This window comes from Pelmatolapia mariae, linkage group LG8, assembly GCF_036321145.2.
Source record: "Pelmatolapia mariae isolate MD_Pm_ZW linkage group LG8, Pm_UMD_F_2, whole genome shotgun sequence".
Taxonomy (NCBI): Eukaryota; Metazoa; Chordata; class Actinopteri; order Cichliformes; family Cichlidae; genus Pelmatolapia; species Pelmatolapia mariae.
Genome location: NC_086234.1, coordinates 28,704,175 through 28,729,470, shown reverse-complemented (window position 1 = coordinate 28,729,470; position 25,296 = coordinate 28,704,175). Strand labels below are relative to the sequence as shown.

At 38.2% G+C, this 25,296-nt stretch overlaps 3 protein-coding genes across 3 annotated transcripts in view; all 3 read left to right on the top strand.

Annotated features, from left to right (window-relative positions):
• The window catches only part of LOC134632886 (1-phosphatidylinositol 4,5-bisphosphate phosphodiesterase delta-3-A-like), a 29,977-nt gene extending 26,078 nt beyond the window's left edge, over positions 1–3,899 (top strand). The window contains exons 15-16 of the mRNA XM_063481744.1: positions 498–647; positions 770–3,899. Coding sequence (XP_063337814.1) covers positions 498–647; positions 770–912 — 293 coding nt within the window. The 3' untranslated portion in view covers positions 913–3,899. The remainder of the gene's footprint in view (positions 1–497; positions 648–769) is intronic.
• A 107-nt stretch (positions 3,900–4,006) lies between these two features.
• galk1 (galactokinase 1) lies at positions 4,007–24,785 on the top strand. The gene is made up of 8 exons (XM_063481742.1): positions 4,007–7,856; positions 8,104–8,293; positions 8,419–8,538; positions 9,137–9,272; positions 9,376–9,557; positions 10,950–11,100; positions 11,171–11,333; positions 24,438–24,785. The coding sequence occupies exons 1-8, from the start codon at positions 7,692–7,694 to the stop codon at positions 24,510–24,512; spliced, it is 1,182 nt and encodes a 393-aa protein (XP_063337812.1). The 5' UTR covers positions 4,007–7,691; the 3' UTR covers positions 24,513–24,785.
• LOC134632885 (BTB/POZ domain-containing protein KCTD21-like) lies at positions 13,181–19,074 on the top strand. The gene is made up of 2 exons (XM_063481743.1): positions 13,181–14,880; positions 17,083–19,074. Exons 1-2 carry the CDS (start codon positions 14,470–14,472, stop codon positions 17,545–17,547), a joined length of 876 nt encoding a protein of 291 aa, XP_063337813.1. The 5' UTR covers positions 13,181–14,469; the 3' UTR covers positions 17,548–19,074.
• Positions 24,786–25,296: the final 511 nt, after the last annotated feature.

Genomic DNA, 25,296 nt, shown 5'->3' with positions numbered 1-25,296 from the left:
CCATGGAAGAAGTAAGAATGTGAAAGAAACTAATAGCGAGTTAATGCAACTACGGATAAACTGTGGTCCTCTTCCTCACCTTAAAGCTCAGCTTCTGAACTGCAATCAGGGCTCTAACACATGAAAACATGAATAAACATGTTTATTTATTCCCGTTATTGTCACCAATGTGACAGTGTATACCAGCTAATGTTAAACTTGAGTGTCCTAAATATCACACTTTTCATCTGATGAACAATTTAATTATGTTCTGACATCTTGTGAATTTTTTTCATTTACTTTATTTTCTTTGCATGGTAAAGTTTGAACTTTGGAAATGCAGTGATGAATGGTGTTCACTAACAGTTCTTGAGCCATGCAGTGATTTCTATTCCGGAATCATGTTAGGTTGTATTAAAAGTGGATAGCTCAGTTTTACACCAGGCATAAAAGCTTAGAAACACTATCACTTTACACATTGCAAAAATTAGTGTGTGACTTTATGTTCTTCATTACAGGCTTTAATCCACGGTGGGACTGCACCTTTAACTTTACCGTCCATGTCCCTGACTTGGCTCTGGTCCGCTTTTTGGTGGAGGATCATGACTATACTTCAAGAAATGATTTCCTGGGACAATTCACTCTCCCTTTCCTCAGTGTCCGCACAGGTATGTGTGGCAGCGAATGGGTTAATATGTGTGTGTGGGTGTGTGTGTGTGTGTGTCGTCAACATCAACACAATATGAATAGCCACATATTCTACTTATCTTAAACCCCCTTAACTCTGCAGGTTATCGTCATGTCCGACTGCTCAAGATGGATGGATCAAGCCTTTCACCTGCGTCACTCTTTATACATGTTAAGGTCACTCCCTGTCAGAATTCCAAATCTTCAGCAAAATCGCCAACCCACTTTCCAACCAAGAATCCCTAATCCCACTTCTGCCCTTCAGCCACATGATCATTCCATGGTAGTTAATCAGAGAAAACTCAGTGGTTACAGCTTTCTCTCACAGATGTTGCACCGGTATCATAAACTGATTCATTTTTTTACGCAATAGTATTGTTTCAAAACTGTATTTGAGATTTGTTAAGAAGACAACATTGTTATGCAATGCTAAAAGCCAATTAGGTAATACTATGCATACCAGTGACTTATGATACACCTAAGGTTTCAGAGCAGTCAATTTAAGTGTCTGTTTTACCTGAATATTTGTAATAATGTCTCATTTGTAGAAAGCTTCCCAAGTACTTTAAACTCTTAGAAGTAGGGTCAGGGTCAGAGCTGAGAACTAATAGAGTACAAGTACTTAGTATTATATACATGCTATTGTAGTTAAGTAGAATTTTTAGCTCTGTTTATCTGTACGTTACTTGAGTATTTATTTTTCTGACAACTTTTACTCCCTACATCTTAACCAAAATATATCTGTATATCAATATACATATTTTCTACTCCTTACATTTTCAAATGTTTGTTACTTTAAATGTAAGACACTTGAGAGGAGTTATTTCTTGACATTTCACACTTTTAAACATCAAAGTAACAGATAACTGTTAGTGTATCCATCACAGGTTCTTATAGCATGTGATGAATTAAACAAAGGGAAATCTAGCTAGTGCTACAGAAGAGGATCAAGCATAAAAGAAGTAACATTAGTGGCAGGCAATTGGAAGTACAAAGTTTCAAACAGCTTAATACATACATATTGCCAAAAGTATTCACTCACCCATCCAAATCATTGAATTCAGGTGTTCCAATCACTTCCATGGCCACAGGTGTATAAAATCAAGTGCCTAGGCATGCAGTGAAAGAATGGGTTACTCTCAGGAGTTCAGTTAATTCCAGGATGCCCTGTTAGGATGCCCCCTGTGTAACAAGTCCAGTCATGAAATTTCCTTGCTACTAAATATTCCACAATCAACTTTTAGTGGTATTATAACAAAGTAAAAGTGACTGGGAATGAGAGGAACTCAGCCACAAAGTGGTAGGCCACATAAAACCACAGAGCGGGGTCAGTGGATGCTGAGGTGCATACTGCACAGAGGTCACCAGGTTTCTGAGTCAATTGCTCCAGAAACTCTAAACTTCATGTAGCCTTCAGATTAGCTTGAGAACAGTGCATAGAGAGCATAATGGACTGTGTTTCCATGGCTGAGCAGCTGCATCCAAGCATTATATAATATAAGCACTTGGTGTAAAGCATGAGACCACTGGACTCTAGAGCAGTGGAGAAGTTTTCTCTGGAGTGACAAATCACACTTCTTTGTCTGGAAATCCAATGGATGAGTCTGGGTTTTGTGGTTGCCAGGAGAATGGTACTTGTCTGACTGTACTGTGCCAAGTGTAAAGTTTGGACAGTTGGTATTGTACGCTGTGTTGGGGAGTAATGGAATACATGTACCAGCGTTACGTGTTTAAAGTAACTGTCTTCCGTTACACTTACCGTTTAAAAAGGTGGTATTCAGAATACAGTTACTTTGTTGAAATAAAGGGATTGCATGGCGGTCTTTTCCTGTTTCATATGTTAGGCTATGCTCTCTCTATTTATGGTAATTCCACGCCGATGAAAACCCAAACAAAACATGCATTAAGAGCCTCTAATGACTGTGTCTCAATCTCGCGGCCCATGTCACCTCTACTTGCAGCCCGCATAATGACGTGACGAAATATTTTTAAAAATTATTGTTCAAAAAATGATTTAATATTAAGGCAATACGCAGAGTGTTACAGGCATAGCCCTAAAGAATGTAGCCTCATGGGCAGTGTAGCCCAGTTGTAAGTAAGCTATTAAGACTCGACTGTACACTGTGTTCGTGTTTTCCTCCGAAATAATAAGTTCTGTTGGAGCAGCCTTTCAACGCCTCTTTCTGTCTCTCGCTATCAAAGTTCAAACCAGACAACAAAGTAAAGCTATTTTTCGGCTACGAGCCCGACACGAACCGACGTATTAGCCAGAGGTCCCTTTACTACGGTTCGGAGCCGCGAACCTGTTTTTATATACGCGCGGAATAGTTTTTTATACGAGATCGCTGCAAAAAGTGCAGCCTTACCTAATGTCCACCTACTGTTACTCATTTATATTAAGATTTTAACATCTAGTTGGTATTGATATGGCCAGTAACCTTCAGTGATAGTAATAAATCACACAGCAATAGTACATTCATGTAGTTGTAAAAAGCTTGATAATATATTAAGTAATCCAAAGTATTCTGAATACGTTACTCTTATTGAGTAACATAACGGAATACATTACAAAATACATTTTGGGTAATGTAATCTGTAATCTGTAGTGGAATACATTATAAAAGTAGCCTTCCCAACAATGGTTGTACGACACCAACTGTCTGTCAGTTGGTGTCGTACAACCATTGTTGGGAAATTTTGAGATCCCTTCCCAAACACCTTAACACCAGCTCACATCCTGGGGGCTCCCATATTCCCGTACTCCCATAGGGCTTAAAATCTGGGACTCTCCACCAATTGCTCTTAGAACTGAAGAAGCTTCTCGGATGAGAGGTGAAACATCTTCAAGGAAACTTAAGGAAGTCCAAATGCTTTTCTTTCCAAGCTCCTTAGACTATGATGGCATGGATGACTGAGAACATTCACAGACACATTCACTGAATTCCACATTTATATTTTTATACTGCCTATGGGCTGGAAATCAGTCATGATAGTTTATGTAACATCTGCTTATATCTTGTTGAATTCAGATGGCTAAATCCAATAAGAGCAGTAGTACAGTTTAGGCTAACCACAGCCTAAACACAAAATCTACTCAAATATCAGGGTTCCCACACCTGCTGAATCCCACTTTAACACATGAATATATTGACCTTCATGTTTAAGTATGGAGACAAAGCAAAGCAGATGTTCAACATCCATTAGAATTAGAATTAAACTTGAAATAAAATTGATTTCCCCTGTGATTAATTCTGTTATGTTATGTATTAGTATGACATGAGGTTCTGGATCTGTAAACTTGTTTTATCATTTTTTTAACCAGTGCAAAATAAGTGTGAGTCCGGTGGATTATATTGTTATCCATTATACCATTATTATGGTAATATTATTAGTAATACCTGAGTCATACCAGAGCATTGTGGTAGAGTATAAAAGGGTACATGTTTTAATTCACCTCTGACCTTACTTTTCCATCCTCATCTAGGATCATGAGGTCTGGATAATGAGATTTCAGAGACAATCAGCCAAAGGAGGTTTCTCCTTAGAAAGAGTAGAGCCGCTGATCTTCTGTTTTCAGGGAATGCCCAAGTCTGGGCAGGAAAAGTTATGTATTTTTCCAGCTTGGGAAGACTTTGGGACCTGCTAGGAGGAGGTGGACAATGCTGCTAGACTAAATGTATCCCTCACATATCCTGTTGCCACATTGACCAAACATTTTCCTCTGCTGTAGATAAACATGATATACAGTGCTGTGAAAAAGTATTTGCTCCTTTCATGGATTCTTTTTTGTTGTATATTTCTTACACTTATATTTCAGATCAACAAACACATTTTAGTATCAGAAAAAAGATAACCTGAATAAATACAAAATACAGTTTTTAAGTTTGAAGTTTTTATTTTATTACAAACCAGGTCCTGTGTGGAAACTGAATTGCAGTTTCTCCTGCGCTGGCTGGCAGGGTTATTATGTTTAGGGGAAGATTTTTAATATTGTTTTTCTCCTTCAACCATGTTATGAGCATTGAAGTTGCAGACTGTGTCCACAAGAGGACACTCTGCAGCTGTCCTGTTGGTAACACATGGAACAGCTGATCTGAGCAGGGTGAAGTGTAAAACAAGTAAATAAATAACTACAAATAAATGTTAGGGTAATCGGGTCATGTTTTATACATCTGAAAGAAAAGAGTACAGGAAATTCACTGGAATGTCAGAGATTTAAAATCTCCAAATATCAGTATTGGTGTTAAAAAATAATATATTGATCTGACTTTCGTTTAAAAAAAAAAAAGGTTACAGAACCTATAACATCTATATAAAGACAAACTATATGAAAACTTTTTAATTTAAATCGAAAGCGTTTTTAGCACTGGGTAGTGGACAGACAGTATTATTCTGAAGCTGTAGCTCACTGTAAACACAAAGGCTTAAAATGATTAAATCGATTACATAATAGACATGCAAAATCTATTTGTCAGAGTATGGTAGTTTTATCACATATTTGTTCTATGTTTACTTAAGATACCACGTGGGCATGTGAACATAAGTTTGGCACAAATGGATATTTAGAAATGAAAGTCTGAGATAAGAATTGTACATTTACAGTCAGGCCCATCATTTTATGAGACAATTAAATGACAAAACTGAAACAGAACTAACTATATGATTAACCAAAAAAACATGCTGATATTCTGCTAAGATCACAAAACCCAGATTTTATAAATCATTTCTCTGGATTTTGCTCACTTTCCTTTGTACATTATAGGTTAAAATGTCAAAAGCTGTTTTCTGAACTGTAGAAATTGCAGACAAACTAAAATTTGAACCTTTTCCACTGTTTTTGTTATTATTATATTTAAAATATTGTGTTTGTGCATACATTCTGTACACCAATCAAACTTATGATATTTATAACAAAAAATTCTGAATAGTGTTCAACAAACTGAAAAATATCACTGTCAGCTAGTAAATAAGTATTGATTTCAGCATTGTTGGCTCACTGTCATTATTCTGTTGTTTTATATGAAAAACAAAGTCTTTAAATGTTAATCTTTCATTCTTTATATTTAGTGTACAAGACTGGAATAAAGAAATGAAGGGAAAAAATTGTAGACGAGCCGAGGAGAGGGACCTGTTTAAAACATACATGGAATGCCAAAAGTAACCGAACACACAAATCCAGGATAAATCTTCCTGTTTAATATTTAACCTCTTTGGTTGCTTTGGCAACGCGATTGTAGTTTCATAGTCAAGATTATTCATCAAACGGTGTAGATCACTTCTGACACATTTCTCTAAATTCAATGTCTCCTACTTCCAACCAGCAGTGAAATCATCAATACTTACCTGACTGACCAAGCCATGACAGATACAAGTATGCTCAAAGTTTGCATATCTTGGCAGAATTAGTGTCTTGTGGAGTGGTTGAGTGAAGCCATTTATTATCAAGAAATTGTGTTTGACCTGTTAGTATCATAATGATAGCAGGATTTCAGTGCTCATATTTATTTATGAATAATTATTCATAAATAAATATTCATATTTTTTATCCAAAGTAGTCACTTTGTAATACAGTTACTCACTACAAAAGGATTGTTGTTTCAATTCTTGTACTTACCCTGGACTGTGGCCTTCAGGTGGAAATTGATAGTGTAACCTTGGCATATAAAAATTAAAAAGTATTTTACCCAACAACTTTTTTTAGTTACTAAACTTGAATCTATTTAATTGGACAGAAACCAAAATTTTGCTGAGGACTTTTTACATGAGAGCCACTAAGTCCCCCTGAGGCAACTCCTTCGATGGAGCAAAGATCTGTCTTCTTTGAATGCTGAGGTTGCTCTCTCTTTACTTTCTTTAATATTTCTTAAAAATAATAATATTTGTGTCTTGGATTTTGTTATTGTGTTATTAGTGAATGAATGTTATAAGTTTAATAAATAGTCAATCATAAATAATCAAAAAATAAAGAAATCAAGCTGGTCATTTGCTGAATCACATGATATTTTCAAACCAGCCAGAACCTCACAACAGAGAATTTGAGTCCACAATGAGCTCAGCACATTGCTCTTGTTGACTTTATAAACATGGATTCCTTTCAAGTCAAGTGAAAGGAGGTAGAAGCAAAAAGATTGTATCCTGGTGGACAAAGGAATGTGATGAAGTGCTGAAATAAAGCTTTTAAAATGTTAAAAAGAAATCAGAATTATCAGAATCCTGTTGAATATAAAAAGTCACAAGCTAATGTAAGAAAAACCATTAAAATGCAACGAGGGACAGTTGGAGGGGCTTTTGTAATTTTGTGGGGAGAGAGACAGAAATTGATAAGGTATGGTCAATGATCAGAAAGATGAATACAATTATAAGAGAATATGGGCATCCAGTATTAAATGATGGGGAAGTTACAGCAGTAAAAAATGAAGAAGAGGCAGATATGATGGCAAAAACCTTTGGTAAAATTCATAACTCAATTAATATTAGGGAAGAAGGTCAAAGGGAAAGAGAAATTACAACTGCAGAAAATAGGGGGTACTGCAGCAAGTAGACGACACAATTTATTGAATATGCCCTTTACAAAGACAGAATTGAACAGAATTTCAAAGACAGAATTAGGACATCCAACCCTTCAGCACCAGGGAAAGATCAGGTTTAGTGCACTGCCAGAAATGTGACGCTGAAAGAAGAAAACTGATTCAAAAGCTCGGTTATATGAAAGTGAAACTGGATTTGTTAGATTTACTTTGCAAGAACTCGAAGAGTGAAAGTTATCAGGTCATATTTTGTTTTTTAAGACAGACTAATTTGTTTGGAAGGATTTGATTTTTTTGTAGGTTTTTTAATATTTCAGGGCACACTCTACACCAGTTAGTGGCGGTAATTCACCATTTTGCTGTTTGTCAACCGCCAATAAATGATAAAGAAGAAGAAGAAAAAAGAAGGACGCGTCACATGATTGCTCGAGCACTTCGCCTGTCTGTTGACACTGACAGCTCATCATTTTTGTTGAACCCTTTAAAGAAATCTGCTACATGGCTAGTTGCTTTCCGAGTGTGTCCGAGCTTGTTTCGGAGGCCCGGCGACTGTACGGACAGATGTTCGGTGAGGAGCCTGCTCGAGTGGCGGTGTGCGCGCCTGGAAGAGTGAACCTAATAGGAGAGCACACCGACTACAACCAGGGACTCGTGCTTCCAATGGTATCAGTACCACACTACCACTCAATAGAAAGCTTCATCTGTTGAACTGAGTCTTGCATTATCACTTTCATGTCGAAAACAGGCAAAGATCTGATTTTAATAAAAGGATGTTATGTTAGTAATAGTAAGAATAGTGCAACAGTGAATTTATTTTCTCTTCTTTTTTAAATAACTTCTGGAAAGAAATTTCTTCTTGACACAAAGACTAAAGACAAAACTAAGTACTTCCTTGTGCATTTGTTGTCAGGCGCTTCCTTTAGTGACTGTGGTGGTGGGTAGTGAAATATCCGGCCAGGATGTTACCGTGGTAACCGCAGCCTTCGACGCTGACGAGCCTCACCGATTGGACTTCTGCCTGTCTAGTGATGGATCTGCACTGTCTCCAGGGTTACCCCGCTGGGCCAACTATGTAAAGGGTGTTATACACCATTACAGGGGTAAACAAGACTGTAAACACATTATATTGTCACAGTGAATGAGAACAGATGTCAAGCAGAATCTCACAATCAAAATTTTTAAAAAAAATCCCAAAAGTCTACTTTTTATGTGTCTTGTGTTTTAGCTTCGCCAGTCCCAGGTTTCAGGGCAGTGATAGCCACCAGTGTCCCCCTGGGTGGAGGACTGTCCAGCTCTGCCTCTCTAGAGGTGGCCTTTTACACCTTCCTGCAGCAACTCAAGCCAGGTTAGAGTCATATTAGAGGACATGGCAGTGACTGAATGGCTGTTTTACTTAATTCAAGTATTTCTGCGTTATACTGCTTTCTTATTCTATTCCACTACATTTAGTCCTTGCAATTATTATACTTTACCATTTATTTTACTTATTGTTTTGATTTCGTTCAGATTTTATAATAATCTGCCGATATATGATGCTGTATTATTCTTGATAAAGCTACCCAGTAGTATTTAAGTCATTATGCCAAAAGAAGACTTCTCAAGTAGTAAATGCCTTTAGATTCAATTAAGGAACAAGTGATATACAGGCCTGACCTCTCATCACCTCTCTGCTACCTGCTTGTTTCAACACATGTGTTTGTTTTCAGTCTCACATGGCACATTTTGATGGGGCCATTGCTATTCACTCTTTGTTAGAGTGATGGTGGCCTGGCAATAACAGCTTTCATGCTAAAACAAAATGCATTCCAAGATATGGTTAGAGTGTTTGAGCACTCTTAACGTCTAACCATACTCGTACTGACAGCTGATGCTTATTGATTTCACTAACAGGCCAATGGAGTTGGAGCCGTTTGATCTACTCTTTACTTTTCTTTTTCTCATAGATGATGGAAACCAGGTGTCCAAAGCATTAGCCTGTCAGCAGGCTGAACACACTCATGCTGATGTACCCTGTGGCATTATGGATCAGTTTGTATCTGTTCTTGGCAAGGAGGGCCATGCATTGCTCATTGACTGCAGGTAGTACAAACATCTAGTGAGTGATGGTTTTTGGCTACACAAGGTAGACATTGTTACTATGTTATATTTTCATTAAAATAAAATAAAAAAACGTGTTTGGCAGATCGCTCGAGGCCACCCCTGTTCCTCTGACAGATTCAGGCCTGGTCATTCTCATCACCAACTCCAATGTAAGGCACTCTCTGAGTTGCAGTGAGTATCCCATAAGACGCAGGCAATGTGAGACGGCTGCCTCCATTCTGGGGAAGGACAGTCTGAGGGATGCTACGATGAAGGACCTAGAGGGTGTGGATGTTTTTTTGTCTTCCTGTTGTAATCCATTTTCTCTTACTGTTTTACAGTTCATTGGCAGGTCTTTGAAAGCCTTAAAAACCACAACTTACAGTCCCCACAAACAAGGTCTTAAAGTATTTATCTGAGTCCAAGTTATTTTTATTAATTATATACAGTGTGTAGGAATTCAAATTATTGCAAAAGCCAAATAAATTATTTGCCAGTAATGTACTGTGAGAGCCGGTAACTGAGAGTTTTAATAGTATGAAGTAAAAATTTTTGCATGTCTTTATTAAACATGCCTAAGGTATCGCCTTCTGCCTGACTCTGAGATGGTTAGGAGGGAGGCACTGAGTCTTATTTATTTAATTTATATGACAGCATGATTTTAATACTGTCACATGCACTAGAGCACTAGTGGAACAGATAATGTCTAATTTACTCCAAAATTGTGGAACCATAGTGGACCTTTGTATACTTATTAATTTTGCTTGATTGGCCTCAAAAACCCAAGATGGCACTCATTGATACCCATGAAAACGTTGTTTCTGCATTTATTCAGGATGTAATTTGCTTATTTCTAATTTCTGATTTCATCTTGGTGTCAGTTTGTACCTTTTGAAGCATGCAGACATTTTTTGCTATCCACCACGCCCCGCAAGTGATATATTGTGTACTTTTTGGCATTTCACCATATTATTTTGCTAATAGTGCTAGTTGTCTCCACCAAGGAGGTAGTGTTTGCAAAAGTTTAAATGATTTCTGATAAAATGTGTGTGTCCAGTGGAGTCTTGTTAACAGTTCATAAAAACTTTGCATCTGCCAAAGTCTTCAAGGCCAAATTTATGATTTATTAGTTAAACATGGACATAAAAGCCTTGTAACTTATTGTTGACATGTAGAAAGTACCATATAAAGATTTAAATATGTCACATTTGACCTTTGAGTTCTTCTTCAAGATCAATAGGTCAATGATCTGAGGTTCAAAGTGATGATAATAGCATGCAAACCCATTTAAAACTGTGTTTCTTACTGTTGTTTGTACTGACAGGCATGTAAATATCAGGTTGACCTCTGACCTCTTCCTCAAGGACTCAAATTTAATAAAATGACTTTTATCTTTCTAAACTCAAATCTTTTCACCACTACAGTAATTCATAAATGTCAAGATTTATGTTTCACTTATTTTATTACTGCTTTGAACTTTTTCAGCATTTCTATTTTGCTGACCTTTGACTTACTTGTCTTTACTTTTTTTTTTACACATAACTTTAAGTTTCAACCACTTGTTTGCCATTTGAAAGCCCTTATTAGCATTTCAGTACTTTTAGATGACTGTATATATTTTTTTGCTTTTTAAACTCATCGGTTAAAGCTAACCCTGTTTATTGTTTATCGGTTCAGAGGCCAGGGGAAGGATGGATGATGTTACCTACAGAAGAGCTCGCCATGTAATTGAGGAGATTCAAAGAACTGTCCAAGCTGCTAAGTCTCTAGAAAGAGGAGAGTACAAGGAGTTTGGCAAACATATGGTTGAGAGCCACAACAGTCTGAGGTACAGATAGCAAATGAGTTACTGTATAGGTCACTGTTAGGCATGTGGTAACTCGATGTCCCTGTGGCAGAGATCTGTACGAGGTGAGCTGCAGGGAGCTAGATGAGCTGGTGTCTGCAGCCATGGAAGTGGAGGGCGTCTTTGGCAGCCGGATGACAGGAGGAGGATTCGGTGGATGCACTGTGACTTTGCTACTCGCTGAGGCCATTGACAGGACCATACACCACATACAGGTTAACACACGTACACACATGTATAAAGATGTACTGCATGTAGTCGTGGTTATCAGGATGACCACGACTAAAAGAAAGAATCAAATAAGTACATATTCAGTAAAGCTGGTAACCTTAAAATAAACACTTAGGAGACACTGTTATTGGTCAGTGATAAGCTTCTCAGTACAAACCAATCTAATTGGCATATATAGATTAAAAAATCCAAGGCTTTTTTTATGCCCTGTGATATACTACACAATATGTGTGTATACTTGAGATCTTTGTGGATTTGATCCGTCAGGATCAGGAGTGCTTTAATGATCACTTCGAGGAAATATTTGTTGCAAATTAAAAATAAAAACAAACTTACATGTTAGAAATTAAGATGAAATGCAATTAAATAAAATTTGTAGAAAGTACAATTCCAAATATAACAGTTCAGTAAAAGCTAAACTTGTGGTGGAGCTAGGTTACCTGTTTTAAAAGTGTGCTAAGCTAAACGTGACTTGGAGCAACCTCATGATGATGGTCATACCTGGTTTGAAGTTTTATTATCGGGAGAAAAGTTTTAAGCCATCATTAATTTTGTTTGAAAACTTAGAATTAACTGTAGCATTTTTTAAATATACAAATCCACAGAGAAATATAGTTAGGGCCACATTAAGAAAAACTAAATTCATAATTTTGAGAATAAAGTCGAAATTTCAAGATTAAAGTCGAACATCTGTTTTGAGAAAAAAGTCAAAATGTGGACATTACAGCTGTTGTTTCAAGACAAACTGCCACAGTTGCTGCACCATCTGAGTTAGTGAAATCATACTTCAGAATCAATTTTAGTAACAAGGAAGGAAATTTCTCTTTTAGCACATAAACACAGTGTGGTGATAAGTATAAGATGGTGCAGAAAGCTGCATCTGGTGAGACGGAAAAACCACACAAACTTAGAAGAGTGGATTTGTACAAATTAAATGGTAATGGACAGATGCAAAGTTATTGATGGTTACAGCCTTGTTCAATATAGAGGATGTATGTTGTGTCACAAGACGGGTTAATTAATTGTTTCACTAAGTCATCTACACAAGACATTTTGTAGAGGATATAGCAGTGGTAGCAATGTGTGTTGAAACAACAACTGTTATCTGAACTGTTATCTGAGCTAGCACTGGGGAGCTAGCCTTCAAACTCGTGGGGACCAAAATCCTGGTCCCCACAAGTTTGAAGGCATTTTTGAGACTCAAAATGTGGTTTTAGTGTCAGGGTTACAATTAGGTTAAGGTTAGAGAAAGCATTATGTGGATGAGATGTCCCCATAAGGATATGAATACGTGTGTGTGTGTGTGTGTGTGTGTGTGTGTGTGTGTGTGTGTGTGTGTGTGTGTGTGTGTGTGTGTATAAGGGGAAAAAAAAAAATTCAAAATACACATTAAAAAATTTTTTTACACATTCTCACTTTTTATTACGCAGGCTCTTGCATTTTGCAACATGTTTGCCTTCACAGATATATCAAGAGATAATAAATATTTAAATAGATATCTAAATTTAAACAAATGAGTGGTGGCTCAAGACTTTTGCACAACATATTAAATTATGCCATTCTATGAGGGTTTATGGCTCATTAATATACATTGTATAGTGGTGTATGAACAGTCCATTACTGGCTACGTTAATGACCACTACAGTATAGGGGTGTGTGTGTGTGTAGTTGTTGGCCCCACAAATACTGCTAACGTATAGGGTGCAGGGTCTTACACAGTCAGCATTTTTGCCATCTCTTCTTCAAATACGCTAAATTTTATTAATACACGTAGTAGCTGTTTTCCAGTCTCCCGTGCCAGAACACATAAAGTAATCATGCATTCATGCAGTGCTTTTCCTCTCATATGCTGTCTGTAGCAGCTGTATTATGTATTTAACCTCTTCATATTTCATAGTGTAGTTTTATTGTTGTAAAATTATCCGCTCTGCTGCCATTACACTTATCTATAGTTGTGACTGAGCAGATACTACCAACACCGCCTCTTTCATGTGAAAACATCCAAGTGAAACCCTGGGTTAACAAAGTGAGAGGATAGCTATGTTTGTGTGACCACTTGTCTTCACTGCAGATATCAGGCTAAGTAAACTTAGATTACAGAAAGACGTTGCTCACAGTACAGGACTCTGTACAATTGTTATAAAGGGGGAAACTGTCCATGGAAACCAAAATAGTTTGTTTGTGCCAGGCTTTAAACATGCTAATCTTTTTTCTGGGCATATTGACATGAGAGTCTACGGAGACTGACTCACTTTTGGAATCATCCTCAAGGGGCCATTTTTTTTGTTTTTGTTTTGTTTGACACCTGATCGTGCGCTCCAAAGAAGTGACTAATTTATTAGCATTTCCTTTCAGCAATTGTATTTTTCATAGGAACAAAGTCAGTTTTTTGCTTTGTTTGTTTTTCAGTAGGTAACTCTATTTTTTCTGTTTTTATTCTCTTTTCTGGTAAATCTTAGCATTCCTGACAGTGTGTGAGAAGAAATATGTGTGGGACATTGTTCATTTGTTAACAGTGGATAAAAACACCTTTCAGTGAGCTATCACTTTAAGAGGACATTACAGACAAATCCCCAGTCCCCTGTGTCTTGCTCAGACATCTCCAGTGTGTGAGAGTCAGAGACAGTGGGTGAGAGCTGAGAATAAAAGCAAGTTTCATTGAGACGGAGCCAAGAGTCCAGTCATTGGCATGCTACTCTGGTTACCCGGTAGGCCTGCTGCTGGTTGACACAATTCAGGATCTTATAAGAGATGCATCAATAAAAGCTTTAGGCCGCAGATTATCATTGGAAATGCCGGCATCTATAAAGATGTCACTTTGACTTTGAAGCAGCAGTGAGAAGAAAAAGAACAGCAGCCTTTTTCATATTTTGAAACGGCAGTTTTATCTTCAGTTTCTGAATCAGATTTGGCAGATTTTCTTGTATCTCTCCGAACTTGGCTGTATCCAGGACACTACTGTGGCTTGCTGACTGTCAAAGGAAGAAAGGCTTTGTGGGGAAACAAAAGAAATACTTGAATCTTCCACAGTCCTCGACATTCCTAAACAGGGCATAATTCTTGTCCTCACAAAAGCAACACTGACTTCACAGGTATAAAAACCACAGCTTCACCTTCAGGATGCTGGATCTCAACTCTTCAGATGACAGCAAGAAGAACTCTCTTAAGGACCCTGTGTGCTTGAACGTCGGTGGAGAAATCTATACAACAACCTTAGACACTTTAACTCGCTGCCGTGACTCGATGCTAGGCGCCATGTTCACCGGACAAGTTCCTATGCTTAGGGACAGCTGCGGCAACATTTTCATAGACCGTGACGGTAAAGTGTTTCGCTACATTCTGAATTACCTGCGCTCCGGCTCTTTGGATCTGCCAGATGGCTTCACTGAACTCGCACTGCTCAGGAGAGAGGCAGATTTCTTCCAGATACCCCGTCTGCTGGAGGAGATTCGTCACTATGAGGTATCGGTGCCTCTGGGCCTTAGAGGTGGGCCGTTAGGAGCCATCATGATAGTAAAAGTCGACTCCAAGGTACGTGTGATGAGGTTAGCTAGACTGTTCATTTGCTCATAATAGGTTTATTTATTTTATTAGGCTAGTCGATCATGTTTACTCTTGACCACTGACTACAAGCCAAACAGTTTGTTTTTAAGTGCAGAAAAATAGAAACAGGACAAAATGATTTGCAAATTATTTAAAGTCCATAACCTTTGTTTTTCAAAAGTAGTACAAAGATAATAAATATAAAAAATGACATTATCCTATTTGCTCAATTTGACCTCAGCAAACATGTGTGGACAGTGTCTGCACATTTAATAATGGCTCAAACATCAGTAAAATGCCTTCTTGAAGTTTGCACACCGAAAGAAAAAGTCCTACAAGTGCATATGCAGTAAGGCTAGCCACAAAAAACCTTGTTACTGCACCTCTTTCTGCTTTCTGCTATTTCTGCTTTTTAGTAAATGGTTAGTAAAGCAGGCACTGTCCCAAATTATTTGTTAAAATGACCATTTATTTCCTATAGCCTCCAAATTTGTAATTTTTTTCCATAAATGCTAAATGACACAAAAGGCAGTTTCTGTTTGATTGCACTCTATATACAGTACTGTGCAAGTCTTGGGCAACAATTTCTTTATATTTTGCTCGGAAAATATATTACAGCACCACTGGCTGAAATGCAGCCTCAAACTGTGTTAGAACCTCCTTTTTTACTCACTGTTCACTCTTGCCTTCCCTCAAACGTTGTAACAGTTTGAACTAAGAATGTCAGATTTGGCTTGACTTGTTGCCATTGATTTTTTTGAATACAGTTCTTTTGTAATCTGTGGCTTCCCCTCTTGTCCTTTAAGAACCACACCTTGCCAAGCTATGCCAAGTTTCTAGTGAAGAGCTGTGTGGAATTGCCTTATGGGTAAAAAAACAATTTTATGCCTTTCGAACTCTGTTATTATCACCATTTATCTGATATTCAACGAAAGAAACTGGTCAGATAGTTTCCTGTTGTGTGCGTTTGTTTTGTTTTCAACAGGCTGCTCATTTTTCTAAGTGGCTTGAACACAAAATACATTCCTCTTAAAAAACAAACAAACAAACCAAAAACAAACAAACTTTGAAAGACCTTCAGAAAGATCTGTTTCTGAAGACTACTTTAAAAAATGAGTCATTGGAAGCAAAATATAAAGAAATGAGGGTTGACCGAAGACTTTTGCACAGTAAAGAAAGAAAGAAGGTGCATTTCCCAAACCCCCGAATACCCTCACATATTTACTGCATATAACGATGGACAGTCATAGCATTGGTGAAGTGCATTAAATTAGTTGTAATAACTATTGTGGTAGCAATAGTTATTACAGCTGTAGATTTTTTTACAGTTTATGAGAAAATGATGTTGCCCAACATTTTAATTGCATTTTGATTGTTAATTTAGCTCATACAGATATGATGGAGGTGACCCATTTCTTGTAAAGCTCTGGTATTAAATAGTATTTTAGTGAAGAAGTTAACCTAATAACCTAATAAACAAAACTAGCCAACACTGAAGTTTCAATCATCCAGTTATAGGATAGTGGGTATGATTAGTACTTTCCAAATGTTTATGCCATTAATCAGTGATGATATTGACAGAAGTTTCAATGTGACAATTGTAGTCAAAGTGAAATCTGTAAACGTTTAAAATTAAAAACAATCTCCTCAGAACTGTGCAGCAGGTCATCACCTACATATGTATAAGCAAGAAAAAAGAAAATACCCTATAAATAATATGAATTAATAAATAGTGTAAGTATGATGACAGGTGTTATTTACAGTTTTGGACAACTGTTATGTTTTAATCGATTTCATAAGTTAGTTAAGAACAGGTGCATAATATCATACCACATTCAAATAGCGTAGTAATTTGGTAAATTATGGCTTAACAAAAAATTAACTAATTATTTAATATGAATGAAATATGAGCAGAGAGTACAATCATGTTGAGGGATTGGCTGTTTGGTTCTGTTCTTAGAGTGCTTCTAGTTAGACTCCATCTGTTCCTCATTCAGGTGTGCAAAGGTTTTTTTAATCAAATAACTTTTCCCAATAAACCATCACAGCTAGTGTTTTGTGTATATACAAGACATACACAGAGGCTGTGTTTGTGCACCTGTTTGCATGTGTAGCCATGAAACAACCGGTTCTTTGTTTGTGTATACTCTGGGGGATATGTAGTCAGTATGTTCTTCCCTCTTATTTCAGGTCCGTGTTCTCCATTTTAACTTGCGCCATGGGCCTGAAAACTATGAACTCCGCACATGCTCTGTACGAGCGTTCACAGTCGACCTCTTTTGTACCTGGAGGGCATTTCTAGGTTTGCTTTGTGAGCGCTTCTCCTACAGGACACCCCAGGGTCTCAACAGCCCTCACCTATGTCGTCCGAGGCAGAACAGACTGAAACTGGAATGGGTGCCAAAGCCTGATGAACTCCCACAGGAACAGTATGATAAGCAGCAATACAGGGGCCTAACTTTGTCTAGCCCTGAGGTCACGTGGTCAGATGACATGATGAACATGCACTACAGTCCCTGTGAAATCACAGACATGCAAGGCTTTTTGGAGGAGCTGTTGAAGATATCACTTGCTGAGGGGTTCAAGGTTGATCTAGTCTCTCCTGACCCTGCAGATATTCTTAACTGCACTTCACTTCGTCTTGTGAAGCCGTGAGCACTGGATGAAAGTGACTAGGAAAACCAGAACATACCAAGATAATAAACTATAGGATAAGATGAGATAGCCTTTATTAGTCCCAGAGTTACATTTGAAGCAATGAATTCTCTATGACATGGAGTTAGATTTACTGACACATTATGACTAGGAGGTCATTATCTGTGGTTCTTTTGTTTTGCTGTCATAGAGTTTACTAAAAAATAATGCAAAATGTGCTTTATTAATAAAATGGTAAATAAAATGTACTTTTTTGTGGAAATTCTGATATTGAGGATACAACTTCAAAATTTAGTTTGAACTCTGTTTAAAAATGGCAACTGTTTTTAAAAGTAGTGCAGTGTGAGTAGTACTAGAGAACACACCAAGGAATGATAATATTCATAGCCTGTTAGTCACTCGGCTAAATGTGTGACATATATTGTGACTCACTTTACAACAGTGTTGGGAAGCTTACTTTTAAAATGTATTCCACTACAGATTACAGAATAAATGCCCCCAAATCTAGTTCGTAACGTATTCCGTTAAGTTACTCAATGAGAGTAACGTATTCTGAATGCTTTTAATATATTGTCATGCTTTTTACAACTACATTAATGTACTATTGCTGTGTGATTTATTACTATTACTGAAGGCTACTCGCCACCGAGCTAACATTGTTAGCTGGCATTATCTCAGGTTAGTTCATCGACTGCTTTCAGAACTGCACATGATTATTTGCAGCTAGCAGGTTGTTAATGCTATTCATCAATTGTAACAGTCACACAGCGATAGTACATCAAAGATACTGAAGTGGCACATAACCCAGATAGCTACCACAATTAAAACAAGGTAGTTGCAGTAGGCTAACGTTCGTTTTTTAAAAAGAACTTCCTTCCAGATGTTTTTTTTAGGTTGGAGGTGGAGTCTTTTGAGTGCAACTTGGTTGCTGCCAAACAGAGTTTGCATTGAATTGTCAGATTTCGCCCATCCGTTTCCTCTTTAAATATGAAGTGGTGTCAGAATTTCCAAATAAGAAATGCATTCCTGTTCATGCACTGCTGGCTCTGTTGTGCTGGCTTCGGATCCATTGTGTAACTGACGCCACCAGCATTAATAGGACTCTAATTTCGTGTTTTGTTTGGGTTTCCGGCAATGCGTGGAACTACCAGAATTAGAAAGGGGACAGCATAACATATGAAACAGGAAAACCACCATGTAATCAATTAATTTCAACAAAGTAATTGTATTATAATAATCACCTTGTTACGCCTCCTCGAGGGCAGGAGGGGGTAACACAACAACTCCAGACACTCGGTACAAGTGTAATAACAAAAGCGAGTTTAATGGCAGCTTTCTCACATAAACAATAACCCAAATTCATACAACAAATGTGGGGGAGAAAGGGATAGTTGGGTTGTGCCCAAAAAGACAAAACCAAAACTTAGCTGAGCTCTTACCCTAGAAAAACAAAAAAGGGAAAAGACCCTAATCCTCAACTCAAAACAAGCTCAAAATTACATGGGGGGCACCAACCTACTTACCTAGTGTTTCTAACAGAAAGGACTCTACGTGAGTAAGTGTATGGGGTCCTCAGACTTACCTAGTCCTCTTTACTCCCACCACAACCTTCAAACAAAAGAAATACACCAGAGCTCTACACATGTGCCAAACAACCCTAAGCACGGAAGAGAGAGCCGCCCAGCCACAGGTGAGTCTCCTTATCAAGGTGTGCACTCCTGGTTTGTCCAATCAAAGCCTCCTTCCTCTGATTAGCTGGAGATCCCCAAATTGACACCAGCCTGCAGTCTGTGTACCTGAGGAAATGGCAAACAAAAGGAGAGGGAAAGAAAACATGCAGCCTGCAGACACGTAACACCCCCAACCTTGCAAGTCCAAACAAAAAGTTTGGAGCCTTCATACACAAAAAAACCCCAAAACCTAAACAGACTACAGCGCACGGGACAGTTCATCAGCCAAGACATTTTCTGTCCCTTTTTTATGGCAGATTTGAAGATTATACTCTTGGATGATTAAAGACCACCTCATAAGCCGACGGTTGTTATTGTACATCCTTGAAAGGAAAACAAGCGGATTGTGGTCTGTAAAGACTTTTATGGGTTCCACACTTAATCCAAGATAAACCTCAAAATGTTGCAGAGCCAACAGAACGGCAAGAGTTTCTTGTTCGATTGTAGAAGACCTTCTCTGAGGATGAGTGAACTTCTTTGAGAAGTAGCACACAGGGTATTCAAGTCCATCCTGATCTTCCTGTAGAAGGACAGCACCTACCTACCCCAACCGCGCTAGCATCAACCTCCAACTTAATTGGTCGGCTAAAACCTTTTTGGTTAAAGGAATCTGCCAATAACCTCTCAACATATCCAGTTTAGTTATAAATGTGGCAGGTCCAATTCATCAATGCAGTTATCGATGAGAGGCGATGAATACACGTCAGGAACTGTCACAGCATTCACTTTGTGGAAGTCCGTACAGAACCGTGGACTCCCATCAGCTTTAATGTCCAACAAACATGGGGAACTCCAGGGGCTACAACTGGGTATTGCAAGTCCATTTCTAACAAGATACTCTACTTCCTTTTTCATAATTTCTCTTTTGATGGGATTGACTCTGTATGCACGCTGTTTAATGGGTGCAGGACTGGTAAGAAAAATGTCATGGGATATCAAACTCGTCTGGGTAGGAACATCCCCAAACATACACCGGAAGGACACAATCAGGTTCTGAATGTCTTCAGCCTGATTAAGTGACAGGTGAGACAAATAGTGGGGCAAGTCAGACAGAATCTCACTATTACTTAGTCTCGTCCCCTGTGACGCATCTTTGCGCAGGACCACATCTTCCTCACTGCTTTCACTGGCTATTTCTGAAGCTACGCATGCTATAGGGGAGCTAGACTTAACCTTGTGCGGAGTGAGGGGATCATCTTCATTCTCTCTAGAAAGATAATGTTTCATCATGTTAATGTGGCATACTCTAGTCTTGCGACGACAATCAGGAGTTTGAACAACATAATTGGTCTCACTGAGTTTCTTTTCCACAACGTACAGTCCAGAAAACCTTGTTTTCAGAGAAGAGCAGAACTAGAACCTGATCACCAGGTTTAAACTGACGAGCAACAGCTCTCCGATCATAGTGTTTTTTCATCCTTACCTGCCTAGCAGTTAAGGTGTCCCTGGCAATAGAGCAAGCTGATTTAAGGAGCTTTCTAATTTTAGCCACGTACTCAGGGATGCTCTTCAGTGTTTTAGTTGGAACAACTAGCTGTTCTTTAAGGATGTGCAACGGTCCTCTAACTTCATGTCCAAATACAAGCTCTGCAGGACTAAAGCCTAGGGACTCTTGCACTGCTTCACAAGCAGCGAACATAAGAATGGTATACCCTCATCCCAGTTCTTTCCTGTCTCCAGACAGTTTTTGCAGAGCATGGACTTTAATATCTGGTGAAATCTTTCAAGTGCTCCCTGACTTTCAGGATGGTAGGAGCTTGATGCAATGTGCTCTACTCCTAATGCTTTTAATGCCTGAGCAAAGGTTCTAGACTTAAAGTTGGTTCCCTGATCAGTCTGGACTACCTTTGGAAGACCAAACACTGAGAAGAACCCTACCAGAGCTTTACTGATGACAGGAGCGGTTGTTTTCCGCTTGCTGTTGTTCATCTTGTAGCCAAGCATCTCACTAATCACTGCTGCTGTAGTGTAGATCAGGTGGTAATGATCACGGTAGGTATTGTCTGTAGTACTACATTCACAACAGCTGGTAGATCCTCTCTCGTAGTATCTTGGTCACCGGCTGTGGTCAGTACCTCTCGCAGTCAACGATCCTTCTTCCATTGGTACCTTGGGTGGGGGTTATAATTTTTCCCCTTACCTGTCGTTCTGGCTCCCCCTTGCCATAACATTTGTGTTGTACCTCGTCAATCTTTAGCCGTGAGAGCAGTTCCTTTTTCCAAACAGTTGGAACACTGAGCTTCTAGTTGTTTTGCTGTCAATCTGGATGGTTTGGTTTAGTATGTGGGGGTCTAGCCTAGGAACCCTTACTGGATACAGACACCCCAGGTGGGAATCAAACTTGCGACTCCTGTTCCAAAGGCGTGTAGGCCTACAAAGGCATGTAGTCCTACCACTATGCTATCTAGCTGCATAGATTTTAGCTCTTCCAAACATTTACAGGCCAATATCAAAATTAACATTTGTATCAAAGATCTTAGACCAGGGGTCAGCAACCTTTAAGACCCAAAGAGCCATTTGGACCCGGTTTCCACGCAAAAGAAAACACTGGGAGCTGCAAATACTTTTTGACATCTAAAATGAAGACAACACTGTATATATTGGTATTTTTTACCTTTATGCTTTACCTCTATGCCTAATATAACAAAAGGAAAGACACCCAGCTGAACTAGAATGATCCATGTAGCAAACAAAAACTGTTGTGAGCCGCCACCTTTATATCGCCTTTGGGCTTTTGGAGCCTTGACCTGACTTTTAAAAAATTATTGGGGAAATAAGCACTATGCTGCTAAAAAATGAAAACTAGATATTTGCAAAATTCTGCCTAAATATGTATTTTACCTGGTTAATGTGTGTGGCGGGGCGTGGTCTGCAGCGCTGCTGCAGGGGAGGCAGACACACCTGAGCGGCACCCGCAATTACGCCTCGCCGCCTTAACGTCTGTGCCATCTATGCTGTTGTGTTGTTGGTGTGTGTCGGGCTGTGAGCTGAAAAGCTACAGCCGGCTGTATGCGTACAGCAACCGTGTGTGAAAAGTGGTCAATAAAGAGATGCTGAAAAGTATGTTCATGGAAACATCGTCGGGTCTGCCGTGATATGTATACAATGGGACTTCTGCTCCCGAACCTCTGTGCACAGCGGTTGCCGACCCCTGTCTTAGACAAAACAATAGCGGAATAACTTAATTACTTTTTTGTAGAAAAATTATGTTCTGGACATTTTCCAGTCTGATTTCAACAAATCGCACTCCACTGAAACCGCTTTACTTAAAGTGTATAGTGATGTTTTGATGGCAGCAGACTCTGGGGAGTACACAGTTCTGGTTATATTGGATCTCACCTCTGCTTTTGATACTGTTGATCACAGTATCATGATAAATAGGCTTAAGGACTTGGGATTACTGGTGTTGTTTTAAAATGGTTCATGTCGTATCTATCTGAGAGATCTTTTAGTGTCTGTATGAGTCAAGTTTTGTCTGAAATATCAGCTCTGCCTTATGGGGTACCTCAGCGATCTGTTTTGGGTCTGATTCTCTATTTGCTTAATATACTCCCTCAAGGCCAAATTGTCAGACGTTATTTCTGTTCATCTCTACGCTGGTGACATTCAGTTATACTGTTCTTTCAAAGCTTCTGAGTTTTATAAATTGTCTTGTTTAAATAATTGTCTGTCAGAAATCAAACAATGGCTAAACAACAACTTCCTTCTGTTACAGTGGCTTGCAAAAGTATTCGGCCCCCTTGAACTTTCCCACATTTGTTACATTACGCAATGTCTATGGGCAACTGACTGCACTCAGACCAAAGGGGGCTGAATAATTACACACACCCCACTTTGCAGTTATTTATTTGTAAAAAATGTTTGGAATCATATATGAAATTCGTTCCATTTCTCACGTGTACACCACTTTGTATTGGTCTTTCACGTGGAATTCCAATAAAAGTGATTCATGTTTGTGGCTGTAATGTGACAAAATGTGGAAAAGTTCAAGGGGGCCGAATACTTTTGCAAGCCACTGTAAATACAGATAAAACAGGAACTTTGATTATTGCTCCTGACAATATGATTTCAGAAATTAAGCAGCATATCAGTTTTTCAGGATGTTCAATCATGTCTCAGAAATTTTGGCATTATATTTGACAGTTAAATGTCACTTGAGAATCACTACAAACAACTGTTCAGAACTGTTTTATGATCTAAGAAACATTTCCAAACTCAGACTACTTGTGTCAAAGGCGGAACTTGACATGATTATTCATACTTTTATCTCTTCTCGTTTGGATTACTATAAGGGACTTTTGACTTGTTTCAACAAATCAGTTTTGGATCGCCTTCAACTGTTCAGAATGCTCAGGCAGGACTTTTAACTGGCACTAGCAAGATATTGCACATTATTGCAGTTTTGGCTTCTCTTCATTGGTTGCTGTTAAATTTTAGGTTTCATTTTCAAATTTTTGTTTTAAATTTTAGGGCTCTACATGATGAAGCCCCCCAGTATATCTCTGACCTGTTGAAACCTCATGCTTCTTCCCGAGCACATAGGTCTTGGGGTCAGAGGTTGCTGTTGGTCCCACGCACTAGGTTCAAAACACATGGTGCTTTTCGGGCAGTGGCACTGAGGCTGTGGAATTCTCTTCCACTGTCTGTACGCTGTGCAGCTTCTATTGACTCTTTTAAAAAGCAGCTGAAGACATTTCTATAGAGATGAGCTTTAAATTAATTTGTTGATTTATCTTTTCAATTCATTGTTTTATTGGTTTTATTGTTAGCACTTTGTGATTTTTATCTATGAAAAGTGCTATATAGATACATTTTACTTACTTACTTAAAATATTAACTAATTAAAACTTTTTATGTAAGTAGTAAAATGGTAGGAGGTACAATATTTTCATCCAGAGTAATGATGACAGGTGTGTAGCTGAAACACATAATCTGGTTGTTTCCTCTTGACCACCCCGTGAACTTTCATGGGGTGAACTTTAGTTTTTACTTACTACTGTCAGCGAAAGTGATTTTTAAAAGTGCTTCTCACACACCTCTTATTAATGTTCTCAGATAAGGTTGCAAAAAATATGTATAATTGTTGTTTTATGTAGTTTTACCCACTGTGCATATTGTGTCTCTGTGTGTCTGTGTGTGTTTCTCCTTTTTCCTCTACAGGAGAAATACAGTGGGACTGCGACTTTCTATGTCACAACTCCTGCACAGGGTGCGCAAGTTCTCACTTTGTCCTGACCTTTGTCAACATCTCTGCATTCCTTTAATTAGATTTTCTTTCTTTAATTTCATTAAGTGGTGTACTGCAATACACACTAATGTTGACTGAAAAGAGTTGGGCAAGTGCCTTTATTGTTGAAAGATGTTTATAAAAAAAACTTTGCTTAAGATAACTTGTAGCAACTGCTTAATATTTTTGATATGGAAATCCAGCTGAGTTTATTTACGATTTATGATTTTATATTGATCCCACATCTCTATTAATAAACCATGTTTCTAAAATGTGAATGTTTTCATAACTTTTTTTGTTTTAACTTATTTTTTTCATTTTAATTCTATATTGAAATTTGTCAGCACACAGATGAATTTCACTTAAATGTGAAGGTCAGTTTCAGTAAACTTTTATTTTATGGGGTCAATATATGACCACTGACTGCTGAAGTTAATTTAGACAAACAGGAAAATTGCAGCAAACACGTCCATCATCTCATGCATTACTGACTACACAAACATAGACTGCAGCTAGGGCTGCTCGATTATGGCAAAAATGATAATCACGATTATTTTCACTGAAATTGAGATCTCGATTATTTGACGATATTTATTTAACAATAACAATGTATTGAATAGTGGCTTTAAAGATGTCAAAAAATAATATAAAATAGCGTGCAAATACTGATAACAGTGCAAATGTTTGCAATATAAAAAATAAATGAAAAATGTAAACATCTATGTTTAGTGAACTTCAAAATACTGCATAATACTGGTTGTTCACTGTGTTAATTGAGCAGTGGTCTTTGGC